Source organism: Callorhinus ursinus, unplaced genomic scaffold (genome assembly GCF_003265705.2).
Source record: "Callorhinus ursinus isolate GAN/ISIS: 27379988/994484 unplaced genomic scaffold, GSC_fseal_2.0 scaffold11, whole genome shotgun sequence".
Taxonomy (NCBI): Eukaryota; Metazoa; Chordata; class Mammalia; order Carnivora; family Otariidae; genus Callorhinus; species Callorhinus ursinus.
Genome location: NW_027397073.1, coordinates 1,689,024 through 1,706,600, shown reverse-complemented (window position 1 = coordinate 1,706,600; position 17,577 = coordinate 1,689,024). Strand labels below are relative to the sequence as shown.

At 42.6% G+C, this 17,577-nt stretch overlaps 1 protein-coding gene across 16 annotated transcripts in view; it reads left to right on the top strand.

The window, feature by feature from the left end:
- Window positions 1-17,577, top strand: part of ZNF236 (zinc finger protein 236) — a 104,467-nt gene that overhangs the window by 752 nt on the left and 86,138 nt on the right. For 13 of the 16 annotated variants that reach the window (XR_012379947.1, XM_073898008.1, XM_073898014.1 and 10 more), the window contains exons 2-3: window positions 14,182-14,324; window positions 15,593-15,757. Coding sequence is in view for 15 of the 16 variants with exons in the window: in XM_073898008.1 (XP_073754109.1) it covers window positions 14,182-14,324; window positions 15,593-15,757 (308 nt within the window). In the remaining variant the exon portion in view is untranslated. Of the gene's footprint in view, window positions 1-320; window positions 1,311-13,557; window positions 13,709-14,181; window positions 14,325-15,592; window positions 15,758-17,577 lie in introns of those variants that run through there. The other 3 variants (XM_073898006.1, XM_073898004.1, XM_073898005.1) reach the window with 3 other exon arrangements.

Genomic DNA, 17,577 nt, shown 5'->3' with positions numbered 1-17,577 from the left:
CGGGCCGCCGTCCCCCGGGCCCCGCGTCGCGTGGGCGGGCGGGCGGGCGGGCGGCGGACGCGGGGCCCTCCCCCCAGGTGGGCCCGAGGGAGAGGCGCCGCGGCTCGGCCCGGTGGCCCGGGACTGCCGAGTGCGCGCTCGCTGCGCGGCCCCGGCGGGGGCGCCCGGGGAGGCCCTGGGGCGCGCGGGCCAGCGGGGGCGGGCGGGGGGCCGGGAGGCCGGAGAGACGGGGGGCCCGGGGGCCGAGATCGGGGGGCCGGGGCCGGGGCGGTCGCGGAGGCGGCTGCGTGCGCGCTGGGCCGGGGGTGGGGGTGTGGGGCGTGGACTCCTGCTACTTGGGCCCTCGCTGGCTGGGGACCGCGCTCGGGGACCCCCGGGCGGAGGAAGCGGGACTCCCTGGAGGGCTGGGGCCCGGCGGCGGGCGCCGGCACTGCTTTTCCCCCGAACGGGGAAAGGTTCCTCGTGGGAGCTGCAGATCAGAGTGTTCATCTTGCCCTTCCTCGCGTTTAGGAAGAGCGAGGAGCAGAGTAGGAAGTGGTGCGAACTTGCTGACGGGACGGCCCCAGCGAGGCTTCGTTCCTGCAGTCCTCCTAGCCCATCCAGTGAGCAGACGCGCAATTCCGGAAATGTTAGAATACGGAGCATACGAATTTCGGCAGGACTGGACACCCCTCACCTAGCTTTTCAGGAGCTGAGATGTCGGCTGGGGAATAATGCAGGTCTGCAGGTTCCTAGTTGGAGAGTAACTGCTCCGAATCCGGACTAGGGGCTGCTGGTGCCTGCAAGGAGGTCCTAAGGCCGTTCACTGCTCCCGCTTTGGCCTTACTTTGTTCAGTGTTTTTATTTTAAGGTGCTTCCTGGCAAAAATAATTTTGAGTGCAGTGCCTCTCAGTTACTTGGAAGAAGGTGTAGGCTAGACCATGGGAAATGTGCATCAGCTTAAGGCCGGGAACGTAATCCCCCGATCTTTCCCATCTTCCCAAATGGCGTCACTATTCACCTGGGTTTTCAAGCCCTAAATGTAAGCATAATTCTCTTTCTCTTCCTCCTCAAGACAGTTCATAACTAGTCTTGCAGCTTCTGCCTCAAAAGTGTATTTCCAGCCAGCCCTACCCTGTCCACGTCTGGTGCCCCTGGCTGGCCCAGCCGGTCTGTCTCCGGGTGGGACTTCTGTGGGAGCCTCTCACTGCTCCCCGGTAGCCTCGCCCTACCATAAGTCCGTCACCAGCACCCTGGAGGAGCTCCTTAAAGTGTAGATGAAATGGCCACACCCTGATTGAAACTCTTCAAAGGATTTCTCATTCCTTAAGGTAAAATCCACATTCCTGCGGGATCCTAATTGATCTGGCCTTGGGTAGGGCTCATTTCTCTCTTGCCTTGCTCTAGCATTCGGTTCTTTGGGTTCCGGGTTGAGGCCACATTTGTGGTGAATTGAGGTTTGTGCTCTTCCTTTTCTGAGAATCCACCTGCTCTTGCTCATTCCTTAGGCCTCAGTGCTTCAGCTTCCTAACAGAGGCCTTCCTCAAACCTGTCTGAAAATAACTTTACAGACAAGCCTTTCCTCACAGTGAGGTTCCCGGAGACACTTGGAGGGGTCTGCCGGGTAAATACTTTCATAGCGATACTGTTTGGTTATTTCACGTGGTTAACATTTGCACCAATGGTTCGAAAATTATGAGGGGTAAAATTGCTGACGCCGTTGCACGGATGCGGGTGGCCATGCCACCGGGCTGTGTGAAGCTGTGCTGTCTTCCTGCATTTCACTCAAAAACAACATGCTGAATATATTCCAAGTAAGATAACTTGCAGGAAAATAAAACATAACATGTTGCAACCGAGAGAATGCAGAGGCAGACGTGAGGATCCACTTGTCTTCTACTAAGCCAGACATTAAAAAGCTTTGTAAAAGTGAAAACTTTTTTTTTATTTTTTTAAGATTTTATTTATTTGACAGAGAGAGAAACAGCACAAGTAGGCAGCAGGCAGAGGGAGGGGGAGAAGCAGGCTCTCTGCTGAGCAGGGAGCCCGATGCGGGGCTCGATCCCAGGACCCTGGGATCATGACCTGAGCCGAAGGCGGACGCTTAACCGACTGAGCCACCCAGGTGCCCCAAGTGAAAACTCTTATTACTGCTTTTTTGGAGAATATATTTTTCATAAAAGTGTGTATTTGCGTTAACATATAATAGGTTTGTTTTTAAAAACAAACTCAGTTTGTTTCTCAGTGCTCAGTTTTAGTTTCTAATAGGGCAAGTGGCGATATAATCTGTATAAACTTAAGGTCTTTGGGGTCCTCAATTGTATTTTAAAAATGTAAAAAGATCCTGAGATCAAAATGTTTGAGGACTGTTGCTCTGTCAGTTCACTGTCTTAATAATGCTTCTCATTACCTGAAATGATTTTGTTTTCTCTGTTACCATTATGAATTTTATGCCTAAGAAAAACTGGGAAGGTCGGTGGGGCTTTTTACAGATAGGGGGAATAAAGCTCAGAGAGGTTCAGTGAGTGATTTGGAAGGTCCACCCAGCTAGTGTCAGAGTTGGGATTTGAGTCTATATTTGAGTCCAAAGTGTGCATTTTATTATTTTGTCTTGATGAATATAGAGCCCTACATATGGGTTAATGAATTTCTTGAACAAATATGTTGAAGCACTTCCTGTGATGGGCGGATACTGCTAGAGGCTGGGTTACAGAGTTCAGCGACAGAACAGGATCTCTGCCGTGGCTCTTGAGGACCGTGCGTGTCCTGTGATGGTGGGAACACCGTGGCAGCAGAGGGCAGACGCTTGAAGTCTAGGGTTCCCAGAGGAAAGGATGTCAGAATGGAAACCTGAAGAAAACATCAGGAGTAGGCACTGAAAAACATTTCTTGGAATAATAATCAGCTTAGGACATAAGTACAGTAGTCCCCCCCCCCCCCCAGTACCCGAGGTTTCAGCCCCTGAGGTTGGAAGCAGGTGGTCCTCTTTCTGACATGTTGTCAGAAGGTCATAGTAGCCTAACACTGTGTCATGGTGCCTTACTTGATGGCATCACAAGAAGAGGGGTGAGTGCAGCATAGTAAGAGACTTAGAGGGAGAGAGACCACATTCACCCAACTTCTACAGTGTATTGTTAGAGTTCCAATTTTATTATTATTGTTAATCTTTTACTGAGCCCGATTTCTGAGTTAAGCTCAGTGAGAGGTACGTATGTGTAGGAGAAAACGGTACAGCCAGGGTTCAGCACCCTGTGGTTTCAGGCACCCGCCGGGGGCCTGGCAGTACACCACCTGTGGGCAGGGGGGCTCCTGGAGTGAAGGAAGCCTCCTGTGGGGGTCGGTGGGGGACGCGTTTATTGAGCACTTGCTTGGTGCCTGGCACTGTCGGATAGAAAGATGAGTGAAATCGGATTTTTTCTCTATCATACTTAGTTGAGTTTACTCTTACTAAGTAGTGATGAGACCTTGATGGTCTTATATGGCTTCCATTTGTATTTTCCAGTGTGGTGGTACAGACTTTTTCTCCTGAGCTTGTACCTTTAGTTGGCCTCCTGCTAAGTTTCTGTTTTCTGTTAGAGGAATATTTATAATACTTCATTTTCAGAGAGTGGAGACAAACTGACCTTGAGCCAGATGAATAGACAAGTCTTCTCTTGCTCAGATGATCAGTTCGGGCTATTTTAGCTGTGGGTGAATTCAGGAACTCTGCTTTTCTCCAAGGGGACTAGACTGCGGGGATGAGCTAAGAGCCGTGGAATTTAGCGTACAAGGTGGCAGGAGATGCGCTCAGGTTTAAAGGTGACTCTCGCGTCAGCAGACAGAACTACTGGCAGAAACGAGGGGAGGACAGATTCTGCTTAAAATAATAACTTTCTAACAGTATTGGGTATCCAAGGACAGAAAGATTTCTTCATAAAGGAGCACCCTTCATTCTCCATACTTGAACTTTTTAGGTAGGCAGAGACTTGGACTTTTTAGTATTTTGAGAAAAGTGTGTTAGGTAACACATCAGATTTAAAGATTTTATGATCCTGGAATCAAGTAGTGAGTTAACAGGAGTTCAGAATCTTGGTCTTTCCCACAATAAAGGAAAAATATTTCATTATAAGGATTTATTAAAAAAAAAAAATCTCGGGTGCCTGGGTGGCTCAGTTGGTTAGGCGACTGCCTTCGGCTCAGGTCAGGACCCTGGAGTCCCAGGATCGAGTCCCGCATCGGGCTCCCTGCTCAGCAGGGAGTCTGCTTCTCCCTCTGACCCTCTTCCCTCTCGTGCTCTCTGTCTCTCATTCTCTCTCTCTCAAATAAATAAATAAAATCTTTAAAAAAAAAAAACTCTGTCTTTTACACAAACACAGCCCGGGAAAACGTACAAAACCATAATTGTTTGTGAGATAAAGTCAATTCAGCAGTTTTTAGAATAATGCTTATCCTATGTCAGGGTCATTATATTTTCTCTCTGTACAGAGGCCATGTCTCTGTGCTCACGCAGTTAGTGTTTTTCAAACTACTTTTTAGTCTTAGAACTTACTACGTGAAATAATACGGCAAGGTCTCAAGTGGTGGTTTTCACTCTTGGCAAAACACCATGGAATTACCTGTGGGAGCTTTTAAGGATCCGGATGAGCGGGCTGTATCTGAGCCTGTGAGGTGGGACCAGGGCATTCCTGCACTGAAGAGTCCCTGGTGGGGCCACTGCATGGTCAGGGCTGAACACCACTGGCCCACGGCAAAAGCAGTTCTGGTGGAAGGGCAGGAGACTGAGGGATTCAGAGACAGACAGCCCATACCTCTGAGGTGCCTTCCCTCCAAATCTCAGCAGAGTTGAAAACTATTGCCTTAGTGGATTAAAATGAACACTTTATGTAATAAGCCGCGTGAGCGGATAGTGTGCTCTTACTACAGGAGTCAAACACTCAGTTGTTTACGGGTCAGACAGCTAAAGCAAATTAGTGCGTCAGTTAAAGGTAGTAGTGACAGGTAATAGCTGGTCTGGGGCCGTGCTCCTGCTCTGCTGCATTTAATTATTGCTGTGGCTTATGATTTTTCAAGAGAAGCCAGACGTGTGTATTTCTCTGAAACCTTTAATATTGTATTTTAGCAATTATGTTAATTGAACAAAACATCTCCAGAGGAAGTGCATAGACTTTCGTGTGCTGCATGAATTTCCATATGTAACCAGCACCTAAGGCATTGGCAGGATCTCCAGGGTTCTGTTCCTTCCCAGTTAGTACTGCTTTCCCTCTCTGTGCTCCACTCTCCTCTTCTGATGCCACAGGGCAGTTTGACCCATCTTCAAACTAAATGGAATTCATAGCATGGACCCTTTTGTTTCTGGCTTCCTTCATTCAGTGTTTGTTTTTATGAGATTATCCCTCTTACTGTTTGGCAGAAATAGGTTCAGTTACATAGTTGTATATTATTCTATCATATAACGTACTGTCAATTTATCCTTTGTACTGTGGGTACTTGCGTTGTTTCCAGTTGGGGACTATTACATATATGTGCTGCTATGAACTTCTGCATTTCTGGGTCATAGCAGACACCGTGAAACCGTTTTCCAGTGAATGTACTCGCTTCTCCTACCAGCGGTGTCAGAGAGTTGCATTCGCTCTGTCCTGTAGCATTTTAGCCATTCTGGTGTGCAGAGGATTATTTTGATTTTAAACGTGCAGTTCTGTACTAATAAAGACCTTATATTTATTAGCCATTTGTTCTCTTTCGTGAGGCTGTCATTTAAGTCTTCTCCGATTTTCCTCCTGGGTTGAATATTTATTTGTTTATTTTTTTAGTTAATAGACTTTATTTTTTATAGCAGTTTTAGGCTTACATTAAATTGAGCAGATAGTACCTAGTTCCTACATGCTCCCAATTCTCCCCCTCAGGCTGCCCCCTGTTATTAACATCTTGTGTTAGTCTGGTACATGTGTAACAATTAATGAACCAATTTTGATACATTATTATTTAATAAAGTCCATAGTGTACATTAGGGTTCACTGTCTCCATAGTTCTGCTTGCTCTCAAATACCGCATAGTTGGAATCATACAATGTGTAGCCTTTGCAGACTGCCTTCTTACTAGGCAATATACATTTAAGATTCCTTCATGTCTCTTCATGGCTTGATAGCTCGTTTCTTTTTTATTGCTGAATAATATTCCATTGTCTGGATGCACCAGTTTATTTACGTTTTGAAGGATATCTTCTTGGTTGCTTCCAGTTTTTGGGAATTATAACTTGCTGTAAACATTTGTGTGCAGGTTTTCAGCTCATTTGGGTAAATGTTGAGGACCACTGTGCTGGATGGTACGGTGAGACTGTGTTTAGCTTTGCAGGAAATTGCCAAACTCCTCCAAAGTGGCTGGGTGATTTTGCCTTCTCACCAGCAATGAATGAGAGTTCCTGTTGCCCCACATCCGTGTCTGCATTTGGTATTATTATTATTAATTTTCTTTAATTCTAGTCCTTCAAATAGGTGTGTGGTGGTATCTCATTGTTTGAATTGCAATTCCCTTATGAGATAGAATGTAAATCATCTCTTTGTATTCTTCCTTGCCATCTTTGGTGAAGAGTTCTGTCTTTTCATTATTGATGTATAGGAGTTCTTTATATGTACTGTATGTGAGTTCTTTGTATTTTTCTGCTCACTCTTTTTAGGATATCTTTTCATGAAAGAAGTTCCTAATCTTAATATTGTCTAATGTATCAGTTCTTTCAAGTTTGGTATTTTTGGGACTTGTATAAGGAATCTTTGACAATTGTAAGGTCATGAAGGCCTTTTCCTATATTTTCATCTTTATTGTTCTACTTCTCACCTTTAGATTCATCATCTACTGTTGAAGGGCATTTGCATTGTTTTAATTTGCTGGCTGTTGTAAATAATGCTTCTGTGAGCATTTTTAAACATGTGTTTTTGGTACACCTATGTACATATTTCTGTGGGGATATACCTAGGAGCGGAATTGCTGGGTTACAGGGTTTGTGTGTGTTCAGCTTTGGTCACTGCTGCTAAGTGGTTTTTGAGTGACTGTAGTGATTTTCACTTTCTAGTGGAATATGAGATTTCCGGTTGTTCCACATCCTCATCAATCCTTGTTGTTTTCTTTCTTTTTAATTTTAGCCCTCCTAGTAGATGTGCAATTTACTTTTCTAAAACAATATTTTTTGTTTCATATTTATCATTCCTTGGATTTTCACAACAACCCATAACTATGCAAGATGGAAATCAACCTCATCTTTGTGTGAAGAATCGAGCTGAGCAACAGATTATCCGCTTTGCAGAGATCTTACTAACCACTTGGCAGGACTGACATTCATAAAGTTCATGATTCCCAGTCCTGCTTTCGTCACCATCTCCCTAATCTGTGACCAATAACCCATGTTTTAATCTATAGATACCCATTTTTTAAGTTATGTACATTAAAAATAGTATGTACTGTGCATACATACTTCATTGGAAATTGGGACGGAATCTTGGACTGGGCTACCCATAATCTTCTGTGGCACCCTTTAGCTGTACTTGTTTGTTGTTGCAGTGCTAACATAAATTGTACATTTGTGGAGATGAGAAACAGAATAATGGCAGCAAATAGATCAACAAAAAATTATTACATATAGAAAATTAGTTTTTTGCATTGTCTAAGGACACATTATTCTCAGCAATACATTCCCGGATCATTCTCAAAAAGGCATTGTTACTTTTAGACCTTGGGCCTTGGGTTGTTTTAGCTAGATGGGGAGGCTCTAGGTACTGGAGATAGTATTTTGTTATAATTTTAACACACCATGGTTTTGTTAAATTGGAATAATGTGTGTGGTGTCTAAATATACATCCGTCTGAGTTTAAAGTCTTCTTTAGAAATAAAAATGTACAGGTAATAAAAGCAAATATTTGAAAGAGGATTGATATTCCTTTTAAAGATAGAGACAGTCGGGGCGCCTGGGTGGCTTAGTCGGCGAAGTGTCTGCCTTCCACTCAGGTCCTGATCCCAGAGTCCTGGCATAGAGAGGGCTGTGTCAGGCTCCCGGCCCCTGCTCAGTGGGGAGTCTGCTTCTCCCTCTCCCTCTGCCTGCCATTCCCCTGCTTGTGCTCTCTCTCTCTGTCAAATAAATAAATAAAATCTTTAAAAGAAAAATAGAGATAGTGTAGTAGTATGAGGCTTGAAAGGGAAACTCCACACAGATACAAATACTGACAAAGTGGGCATATTGGAAGCACACCTGGGTAAAGGTGAACTTCACTGTGGGAACATGAGCGACCTGACCCTGTTAGAGACCCTTTAGTGAGTCTTTGACCAGTTATTTATCTTTAACTCTGTGTCACAGATAATATTTCATATCATTTATCATGAAACCAGTATCAGTGTTGTAGAATCTAATTGTCTCATTGAAACTACTCATGGTTTTGACAAGCAGGGCACTTTGGCTTGACTCTCAGTTGAATGTATTTTATACTGAAAGAACATAAACAGAGTTAAGCTTACAATTGACATAAAATACTGTTGATAAAATCCAGGTTCACCTGCTATTTTTATAGTAGGCACAAGGTTAAAATTGGGGTTTCAAAAAAAATGAAATTGGGGTTTCATCTCACAAATCATGACCTTGAGAGGCATGGAAGCCTGAATAATTAGGAGAGAGCCTTGAACTATGAGTTGAAAATTAACTTCCAGTTCTGCCTGGCTAACTGTGTGATTTTGACCAAGTGGCTTGTTTTTCTGGGGTCTTAGGTTCCTTAGCTATACAGGAGGTGGAGTGTATAACTCACCTTTTCCCCCCAAGTAAATTTTATTTCTTACTTTTTAATGTAACCGCTTTTGAACAGGTAATACATTATAATGCTTCAGAATTTAAAAAAAACGAAAGTCCTTTTCTCAGCCCTATTCCCCAGTCAGATAGTTACCTTTTTACAGGTAACCAATGCTATTATTTTTTCTGTAGTTTTACAGGGCTATTTTATGCACATACAAGCAAATATGTGGTGTATCTGCCCCACCCTCCCCTTTTTAAAGGAGCGATAGCACCTAGAACATACAGTTTTTTTTCATTGACTACATTTTGAGGATTATTTTTTTATATGAGTACATTTCATTTCCAAATGAATATTTACCTAATAGCAAATACATTGAATAAATAATGGGTGAAATTCAAAAAGTGCCAGAGTCTTCCCTGGTAATACCCACCTCTCTTGGTGCAGGCACTTTTGAGTTGACAGATGCTTATTCCTTTTTTTTTTTTTTTAAAGATTTTATTTATTTATTTGACAGAGAGCATGCAAGCATAAGTAGGCAGAGAGGCATGCAGAGGGAGAGAGAGAGAAGTAGACTCCCCGCTGAGCAGGGAGCCCCATGCGGGGGTCGATCCCAGGATCCCGGGATCATGACCTGAGCCGAAGGCAGATGCTTAACCGACTGAGCCACCCAGGTGCCCCTGTTCCTTCTTAGAAGGAAGCAGGTGCTTATGGCTGGTGCTGTGAACTCAAGCACTTTCTTTTCTGACAGATTCTATGGAGAAAATAATGTAGATGCATTTCACCTAGCTCCTAGGAACAACCAAATGGCTAAGGAAATGTACAAAATAAGAATAGTCAGAGGATACATAACAAGCTGGAAGAATACTAAGGTAATTTTGAGGTGAAGGATGTGAGTCAGGCTACAAGTGGAGATTAGATATGCTGGTCTTAGGCACTTTGGACAACTGGGTAGAGACCAAAAGAGTCATTAGCTTTCTTCTTATCTCTATTTAGCAAATATTTGCTAGGCACTCAGGATGTGCCAGGGTGCAAGCCTTTGGAGGTACCGTGACCAAGTAGAAAGGGCTCACGGGCCCAAGCACCGCAGAGTTTTATCTGAAAAAGTCCAGCCGTGCTCAGACCTGAATGCTGACCAGTGTGAGAGGAACAGGAGAAAACAGGAGAAAGGAGAAAAGAAGAAACTAGAAAACAGTAAAAATAACACACACACGTACACACACGAGAGTAGAGAGGAGAAAGCATGGTAGCTGGAAGTGGGACCCTACCTGAAATGGGGGCGACAGCTGTCAGACTTCTCCAAGGCCTGTTTGGTGACCTCGGAAAGCATCCTAATGTCAGAGTGAAGAGCAGAGAAGATGCCTCCATGGTTAGAGAGCTGGGCTCTCGGGGGCAAGATGTTGGAAGACGGGGCCGCCTGGGGGGTTCAGCCCGTTAGGCGTCTGCCTTCAGCTCGGGCCATGATTCCAGGGTCCTGGGATCCAGCTCCACGTGAGGCTCCCTGCTCCGCGGGGCTCTGCTGCTCCCTCTCCCTCTGCTCACTCTCTCCTCTCAAATAAATAAATAAAATGTTTAAAAAAATGTTGGAAGACGGGCCTGTTGAGAGCAGTAGAGATGTCAACTACTTTTCGGAAAGTTTTTATTCAAAACAAAAATAACAAAGTTTGGGGGTTAGCTCAATTAGTTTAGAAAATGAATCTGGTGGATCTCATTTTAATATTAAAAATGCCTCAGCAGGATTTATGGATAGCTGAGATCTTCAATGCATAGTGCTTAAGGATTTAAGTCAGGAGATGCAAACTGGAGTTAAATCAGTGGGATGCTATAAATGCAGTAGGTTTTGTTGAACCATCATATCATAGAGAGGCAATTTGTGTAAGAGATCAACTTAGCAGGGCACCTGGCTAGTTCAGTCAGTGGAGCAGGCGACTCTTAATCTTGGGTTTGTGAGTTCGAGCCCCACATTGGGTGTAGAGATCACTTAAAATTAAAAAAAAAAAAATCATCTTAGCTCTTTAGATCAGAGATAAGGACAGACCTTTGCCATTGAGATTTAGCTGACTGGGCTGATTTGCTGTGCCCGGTCTTGGGAGAAGAGCAGTTTGTCGGCTTGTCCAGTCCCCCTTATGGACCAGGCCTGAATGTAGCTGTGGCAGAGTATGGTTATGGAGGGCCGGCGAGGGCATCGGGTGGGTGGCAAGGATGAGCATTAAAGAGGTGGCCGTGTTCCTAAATCATTGATAGGCTCTGTCTCAGTAGTGTCAGGAAGCATTATTTTATTTAATCTGTACAACACTGAGGTAGACTTTATTATGTGGGTGGCTGGTTGATAAATAGTTATTATATACTATTGAGAATCTCTATACTATTGAGAATCTCTATGTAAATAGTTAAATTGATTTTGAGACTAGTCTTCACATTTTTCCAAGGAAAACAAAGCTGCTTTTTTCAGGGAAAACAAAGCTGCTCAAACAGTTTCTGATCTTTGCAATCAGTTTGTGTTTACATTTGACAGTGAATTTGAGTTTTTGGTAACAGGAAGGGTGAGCAGTTGAAGAGAATGTGGTCGTGCGCATGCGTGTGTGCAAGGTGCCCTAAACCGGCTGGAATCAGCCCACTGAGTCTCCCTGCCTTCTGGAACCGCACAGTGATCCATCCCCTGCCTCCTGGGGGCAGGGGATGGGCAGAATCCCGTACTGGATGAACTCGTAGATTTGAGGTGCACGCAGATCCGTGCTTCTGTTGTGTGTGTGTGTGGGGGAGGATGGGCTACAGAGAATACCTGTTCTGATTTGGGGGACATGAGGAATGTGTGGTGCCAAAATCTCACGGGAAGGTCCTCCAGCTGCTTCTAAAAAGTGCAGCGGTGCTCAGGAGGCTGACACTAAGAGGCTGCCATTCATTTGGCCGAACCTTACTTAGATCCCTGGCCCCTGAAAAAGTCTGGTGGCCTGTGTGGCCCAGAGTTTTCACCCCGCCCTAACGATGGGCGAAGGCATGGACGTGGAGTATCTGCATGTCCTAAGGATACATCAATTTCATGGACTTCTTTCTGGAAAACACATACTCTGGGGGCCAGAAGTTTGAATGAGCTTGAAGAGGGGAGAGGCAGAAGGGGTTATCCTAAGGCCTCGGACACTACCCAGGCAGAAAGCAAAGTGTGGGTGAGAGAGCCCGCCTGGCCCTGGGAGAAAGGCTTGTGCTTTTCTCGGTGCGGAAACAGCGCGGTTACTAAATGTGTTCCCCCAAAGCAAAGTGAAGGTCGGGACATGCTGTGGATTTTATTTTATTTGATTTTTATTATTTATTTATTTTTTAAAAATATTTTATGTATTTGACAGAGAGAGAGAGTTAGCGAGAGCAGAAACAAGCAGGGGGAGCGGCAGAGGGAGAAGCAGGCTTCCCGCGGAGCAGGGAGCCCGATGTGGGGCTCAGTCCCAGGACCCTGGGACCATGCCCTGAGCCGAAGGCAGACGCTTACCGACTGAGCCACCCAGGCGCCCCAGTGCTGTGGATTTTAAAATTATGCTCAATGTGCAACTAAAGCATGTTTTTCCCTTTCAGTTATGCTTTAATTTGAATTAGCGTTGTTTTGTCTATGAACCAGATTAATATTGTATTATCACTGGGGGAAGGGACTTAGTGAAAATGTGATTTTATTATGTTTTGAGCTTTGTGAAAGAGGGAAATCTTGCTTCTTAAGATAAAAATCTTTTCTGGAAAAGTCTTAATTCATAAGCAAAACAATGTCATTTTGGGTTTTAAATGGATAGTTTCTTATCTCTTAGGGTCTTATCTATCAGTTGCAGTTAATTACATCCTTTCTCATTTTGTGGTAACAAGCAGTTTCAGCTTAGAGGCTGTGAACATTGTTTCGTTCTACATCCTGAAATAGCCTTTTAATTTTGCTTTCTCGGGTGGGGAGGAGCTCCCTCATGACTGCATTTAGCCATTAGGTGGAAACACTGGCTACTGAGTTTTTAAGACACAATTTTCAACAGAAACTTTACTTGAACGTTCCCAACTTCTGTTTCTTTCCATAGTATAAACTTTCCCAAAGGGAATCATATATCAATTGACATGGTTCCAGCAATCATTTTATTTGGCCCTGGAGAGCATAAAACATTTTGTTACTAATTTAATTAAAGTAGACATTTTGAATACATGGTCTTTGAGTAGAATGTGGATATAATGAATAAATAGAATAGAAGTTATGTGTATCTTTCCTGTGGTAGGCCCATTCTGTTTCTGGATGAAGTTTTTCTATTATATTAGTGTTTCTTGAAACTGGAATCTGCTTTACTCAAGGATCTGCTGGAAGAATTCCTGAAGGTGTTACCAGCCTGCCCCTCTACTCCCACCTCCTCCGTGGCCTCCTCCACCGCCCATCTGGAGAATTTCTCATTTCTTGTTTACCACAGATGCCCATGTAGGGGAGGGGGACTTCTGGCCAAAGCTGGACTGCAGGCTGTTTTCTCAAAGGAGGGATTTAAAGGTCTATTGAAAGTTTGGGATGCCGTTGTTTACCACATGGATGTTTGAGAAATAGAAGACTCTCTGGAGCTTACTTGAGTCTTAAAATCAACCCTACTTTATTTATAGATTTCTAAATTTCAATATTTTTGAGTCAAATTTGATACAAAGAATTGTATGTGATGTATTTCTAGTCTTTGTATCATTAATATGTGTTATATATTTGTGCCTAAATTATAAGACTTGGAATTTATTATTTTAAAGAATTGTAGAGGTTTAGGACATCTTTATTTTCTGAGATTCTTGACAAATTTTTGTGATTATTACATATTTTTATTTGAAAATACTTTTATGTTTATAGCTGTTGACCTACGTGGGTCTATAGAAGCGCATCATGAAGCCTAAGGATTGTCCAAAGCACTGCGGACAAAGGTCTTCCTAAACCCTAACCATATGGGAGAACAGAAGTTTTTCCTCTCTGACTTAATCTCGCTCTGCAGCAGTTTTCAGAGGTAGATTGAATTAGTGAATTAGCTTTTATGCTTCTACTTGAGTTTTGTTTGCTGAGCGACTTAAGATGAACAATGTGGGTTACTGATGGATTCTCAAAGCGACTTAGAGACGAAATGCCTCTTTGATTTCTAGTGACATTGAAGCCATATTAAGCATGAAGGCTAAGAGACGTCATGGCTTTTATGTGTCTTTGGGTGGATGTCAACTCCGGAGTTTAGTTTCAGGTTTCTAAAAATTCTACCAGCAGGTGCTTATAAGCCCATTGTCCTGTGCCTCAGGCTTCCCAGCATTTCTCATTTCTGACTTAAAATCATGTCCTTTCGAAAAATTTAAGATATATTAATTTCTTCTAAATTCTCTCGTAAATCTCTGCCATAATTTGGTTTCTAAACAATAACCAAATAATTTAGTTTTATTTATGTGATGAGAATAACAACTGGTATTTATTGTCTATACTTATGCAATTTTATAGATGGAGTTTTAACATTGAATGCGGAGAGCACTAATTATGCCTATCAAGTTCCAAACTTCCATAAGTGTGAAATCTGTCTGCTATCTTTTCCAAAAGAGTCCCAGTTTCAACGCCACATGAGGGATCACGAGCGAAATGACAAGGTATGTATTCTCAAGAGGGATGTCAGAAATGTGAGCGTTGAAACTGGAGGTATTGTAAAAATCAGCATGTCAAATACAAATTTTTCTTGTAATTTAGATTGCTAAATTGTGGGGCATTTTATCTTACGTGAATATATCCCTTGATGTTTTGTGCTTAGCTGTAGTGTATTCCTAACCCTTATATGGTTAATGAGATCAAGTGAGAGCTGGTCTAGTGAATCTCTGTGTTGAAGTTCTTTATCTGTGGACAAAGAAATCATCTCAAAACAGGACTTTCTGTGGTTCGGTTTCTGTGTGACTGAACGCAGATTTGGTGTATCTTGGCGTGTTTTTCTCCAGCAGGGAGTGTTATCCCGAGGTGGTCTTGCGTTTTAAAATGGTATTCCAGAGATTTTAGGTTGCATTTCAGCAGGAAGCAGCACTGTCTTCGAGACTGGAACCCTTTTTTTGCAGGGCCCCTGGGGGCTAGGTTAAGAGTATTAGTGTCTTAATGGAGTGAGCTGCCTGCTAGAAAGTGGCAGTTAAAACTACCTTTAAAAAATGATCAGTTGACTTTTCCTAGTTTGGGAGAACATACGCCAGTGAGCCTTTTGAGGTCAGGAGAATGCCAGGGATCTCTTCTCTAGGGAACGACATGACTAACTCCGGCTTTGTTTTCAGTGTGAATCTGATGTATAATATATGTGATGACACATGATATCACTAGTACTGCTATCAACTGGTATTACCCTCCTAAGTTGAAAATCTGAAAATACTGACTCTAGTGTCTTGATACTCAGAGAGAAATACCAGTGGTTACTTTATCTTTCTACAAGTAAACGGCAGAATACCTTTCATTTGGGGAAAATTTTAGACTGTGATAAGCAGCTCTCTTAAAATGTAGTAAAAGTTTCTATGATTACTGATTTTACTTGAAGTGATTCTGTTTAGAGCAGTGGAGTTGGTCAGAAAAGAAGGGAAAAATCTATCCCAGGGAGTTGAAGTTTCTCATGTTTATTTTCATAGAGACTATATCCTGATACATTTATATGCAGCATTTTTTATTCAGGCCTTTTTTCTGCATTGATGTGTTGTCGTCCTTATAATCCTTTGAGAAATTCTGTAAGGAGCTTTGCTGTGTCCATTTTAGATTTATTGACTTCAGGTCCAGAAGAGACTTCAGAAGTTCCTTAGATTGTCTGTAGATTATGGTACGTGTTAATATTTGAATGGCATTTATTGTGGAAACATTGTATTTCAGTGGCTTCTTGACTTTTCTCTCCAAATAGCCACATCGATGTGACCAGTGCCCCCAAACATTTAATGTTGAATTCAACCTGACACTTCATAAATGCACCCACAATGGGGAAGATCCTACCTGTCCTGTGTGTAACAAGAAATTCTCCAGAGTGGCTAGTCTCAAAGCGCATATTATGCTACATGAAAAGGAAGAGGTAATTATTTTGGCCTATACTTTGTTCATGGATTTTTAAAATGCATCTAATCCTTAGGGGGATTTTAAGTATCAACTAGTTTAAGAAGCCTTTCATATAGATTTCTAGGAGTTAATTATCATTCAGTGTGCCTTGCCTAATTCTCTACTTCACTGACAAAACGTTCTATTTTCTGGCCTGTCAGTATCTCAGGGTAGACACTTCAATGTGTCGTATCTTTGGAGGATCCACTTGTGCCCACATAGGATTCTGCAGTGGTCAAAAGTAAATGTTCGGTCTCTAAAGACGATAGCATCTCCTCACTTGGCTTCTGGATCCCCTGACGTGTGGGAATTTGGGAGAGGAGAAGAAATTCTTGATGCCCCAAAGCAGTTTATACAGCAAAGTGAGCAATTCTGAAAGGCCCACGGCTGTCCTCTTGGGACTGCATTGAGGATGACGGGGCTACATTGCTGATGTGTGAACGGGGGCTTCCTGTTGCTGGGGTGGGTGGGCCTAATTTAAAGTACAAAGGGCTATTGCTTTAAAAAATTAAACCCCCATGTCCCTGATTATTATTGTGTAAAATTAGGAAAATGCAAACAGTAAAAGAGAAAATAAAAGTCACCTTACCTTTAATTCTACTGTCCAGGGATGGGTTATAAAAAACCGTTTGGTATATTTTCTTCCTGAGACAGAAAAACAAATAACAGTATTTAAATTGCATATATAAAAATTGAGTTCATACTTTCTATATACGTTTGTCTCTTCTTTTTATATATGTCTTTACTTTTTAATATAAACTAATTTATTTTTATCTTTTTAAAAGTTATTATATAAATAATGTGTGTTTATTTTGGAAAAAAATTAGAAACTAAAGATTAACAAGAGTAACATTATTAGAAGAACCAAGAATCACGACATTTGGAGAGAATGCATGCATAGTCTTTCAGACTTTTTTTTTTTTGCTATACATACTTTTCCATAATAGTTTATTTAAGAATAGTTTTTTAATTCAAAAGTATTTATGCTACTTTTTTTTAACCTGCCCTTTTTCCTTAATATGTTGTAAATATATCTTTCTCCATTTTCACTTACTGTATTATGAATGTTTCCCCATGTCAGTATTTTAAATTACTTTATTAGTCTCCTGCATCTGGACATAGCATGATGATATGCAATCATTTCTTTTGTTATTTAACATTTATTTATACTTTTTAAATATTACTCCTAATGCATCATTATATGTATCTTTAATTATTTCATTAGGATAGATTCCTGCAGTTGGGTTTACTGAATTAATACTACTTTTTCAGGTTCTTTATAGAATGCCACATTATGTTCTAGAAAGCCCGTGCAGCCTTGTCCCTTCTCCTGCAGAGTGTAGGTCTTCCTTGTCTCACCCATTGCTTTTTTGTTTTTGCTTTTGTTTTTTTTTTTGAAAAGCAGAAAGTGCCTGTGTTAAATGGTACATTAAAGTGTTCTGGGCTGAGTTGTACACGCGCACAGTAAGAGATGAGAGTAGGGGATGGCATGGAGCATGATTTCCTGTTTTGCTGGAAGCAGCTTCTGTGTCCTTCCTGGGCATTCTGGGCGCATACAGATTTCTTCTGCAGCCCCTTTAATCCAGGCCATCCATTCTGTGCCTTTTGTCTTTGGTGGACGGCACCTTAGCTCTTGTGGCGTGTCCGTGCATCGTGGAGCGGTTCCGTTCTTCTCAACAGCACATGGCCTTAACGTTGCGTACACACGTACAGTTGGCAGGTCGCCCCTGGCAGACACGTGTGTACACACGAACAGTCGCAGGTCGCCCCTGGCAGACACGTGTGTACACATGAACA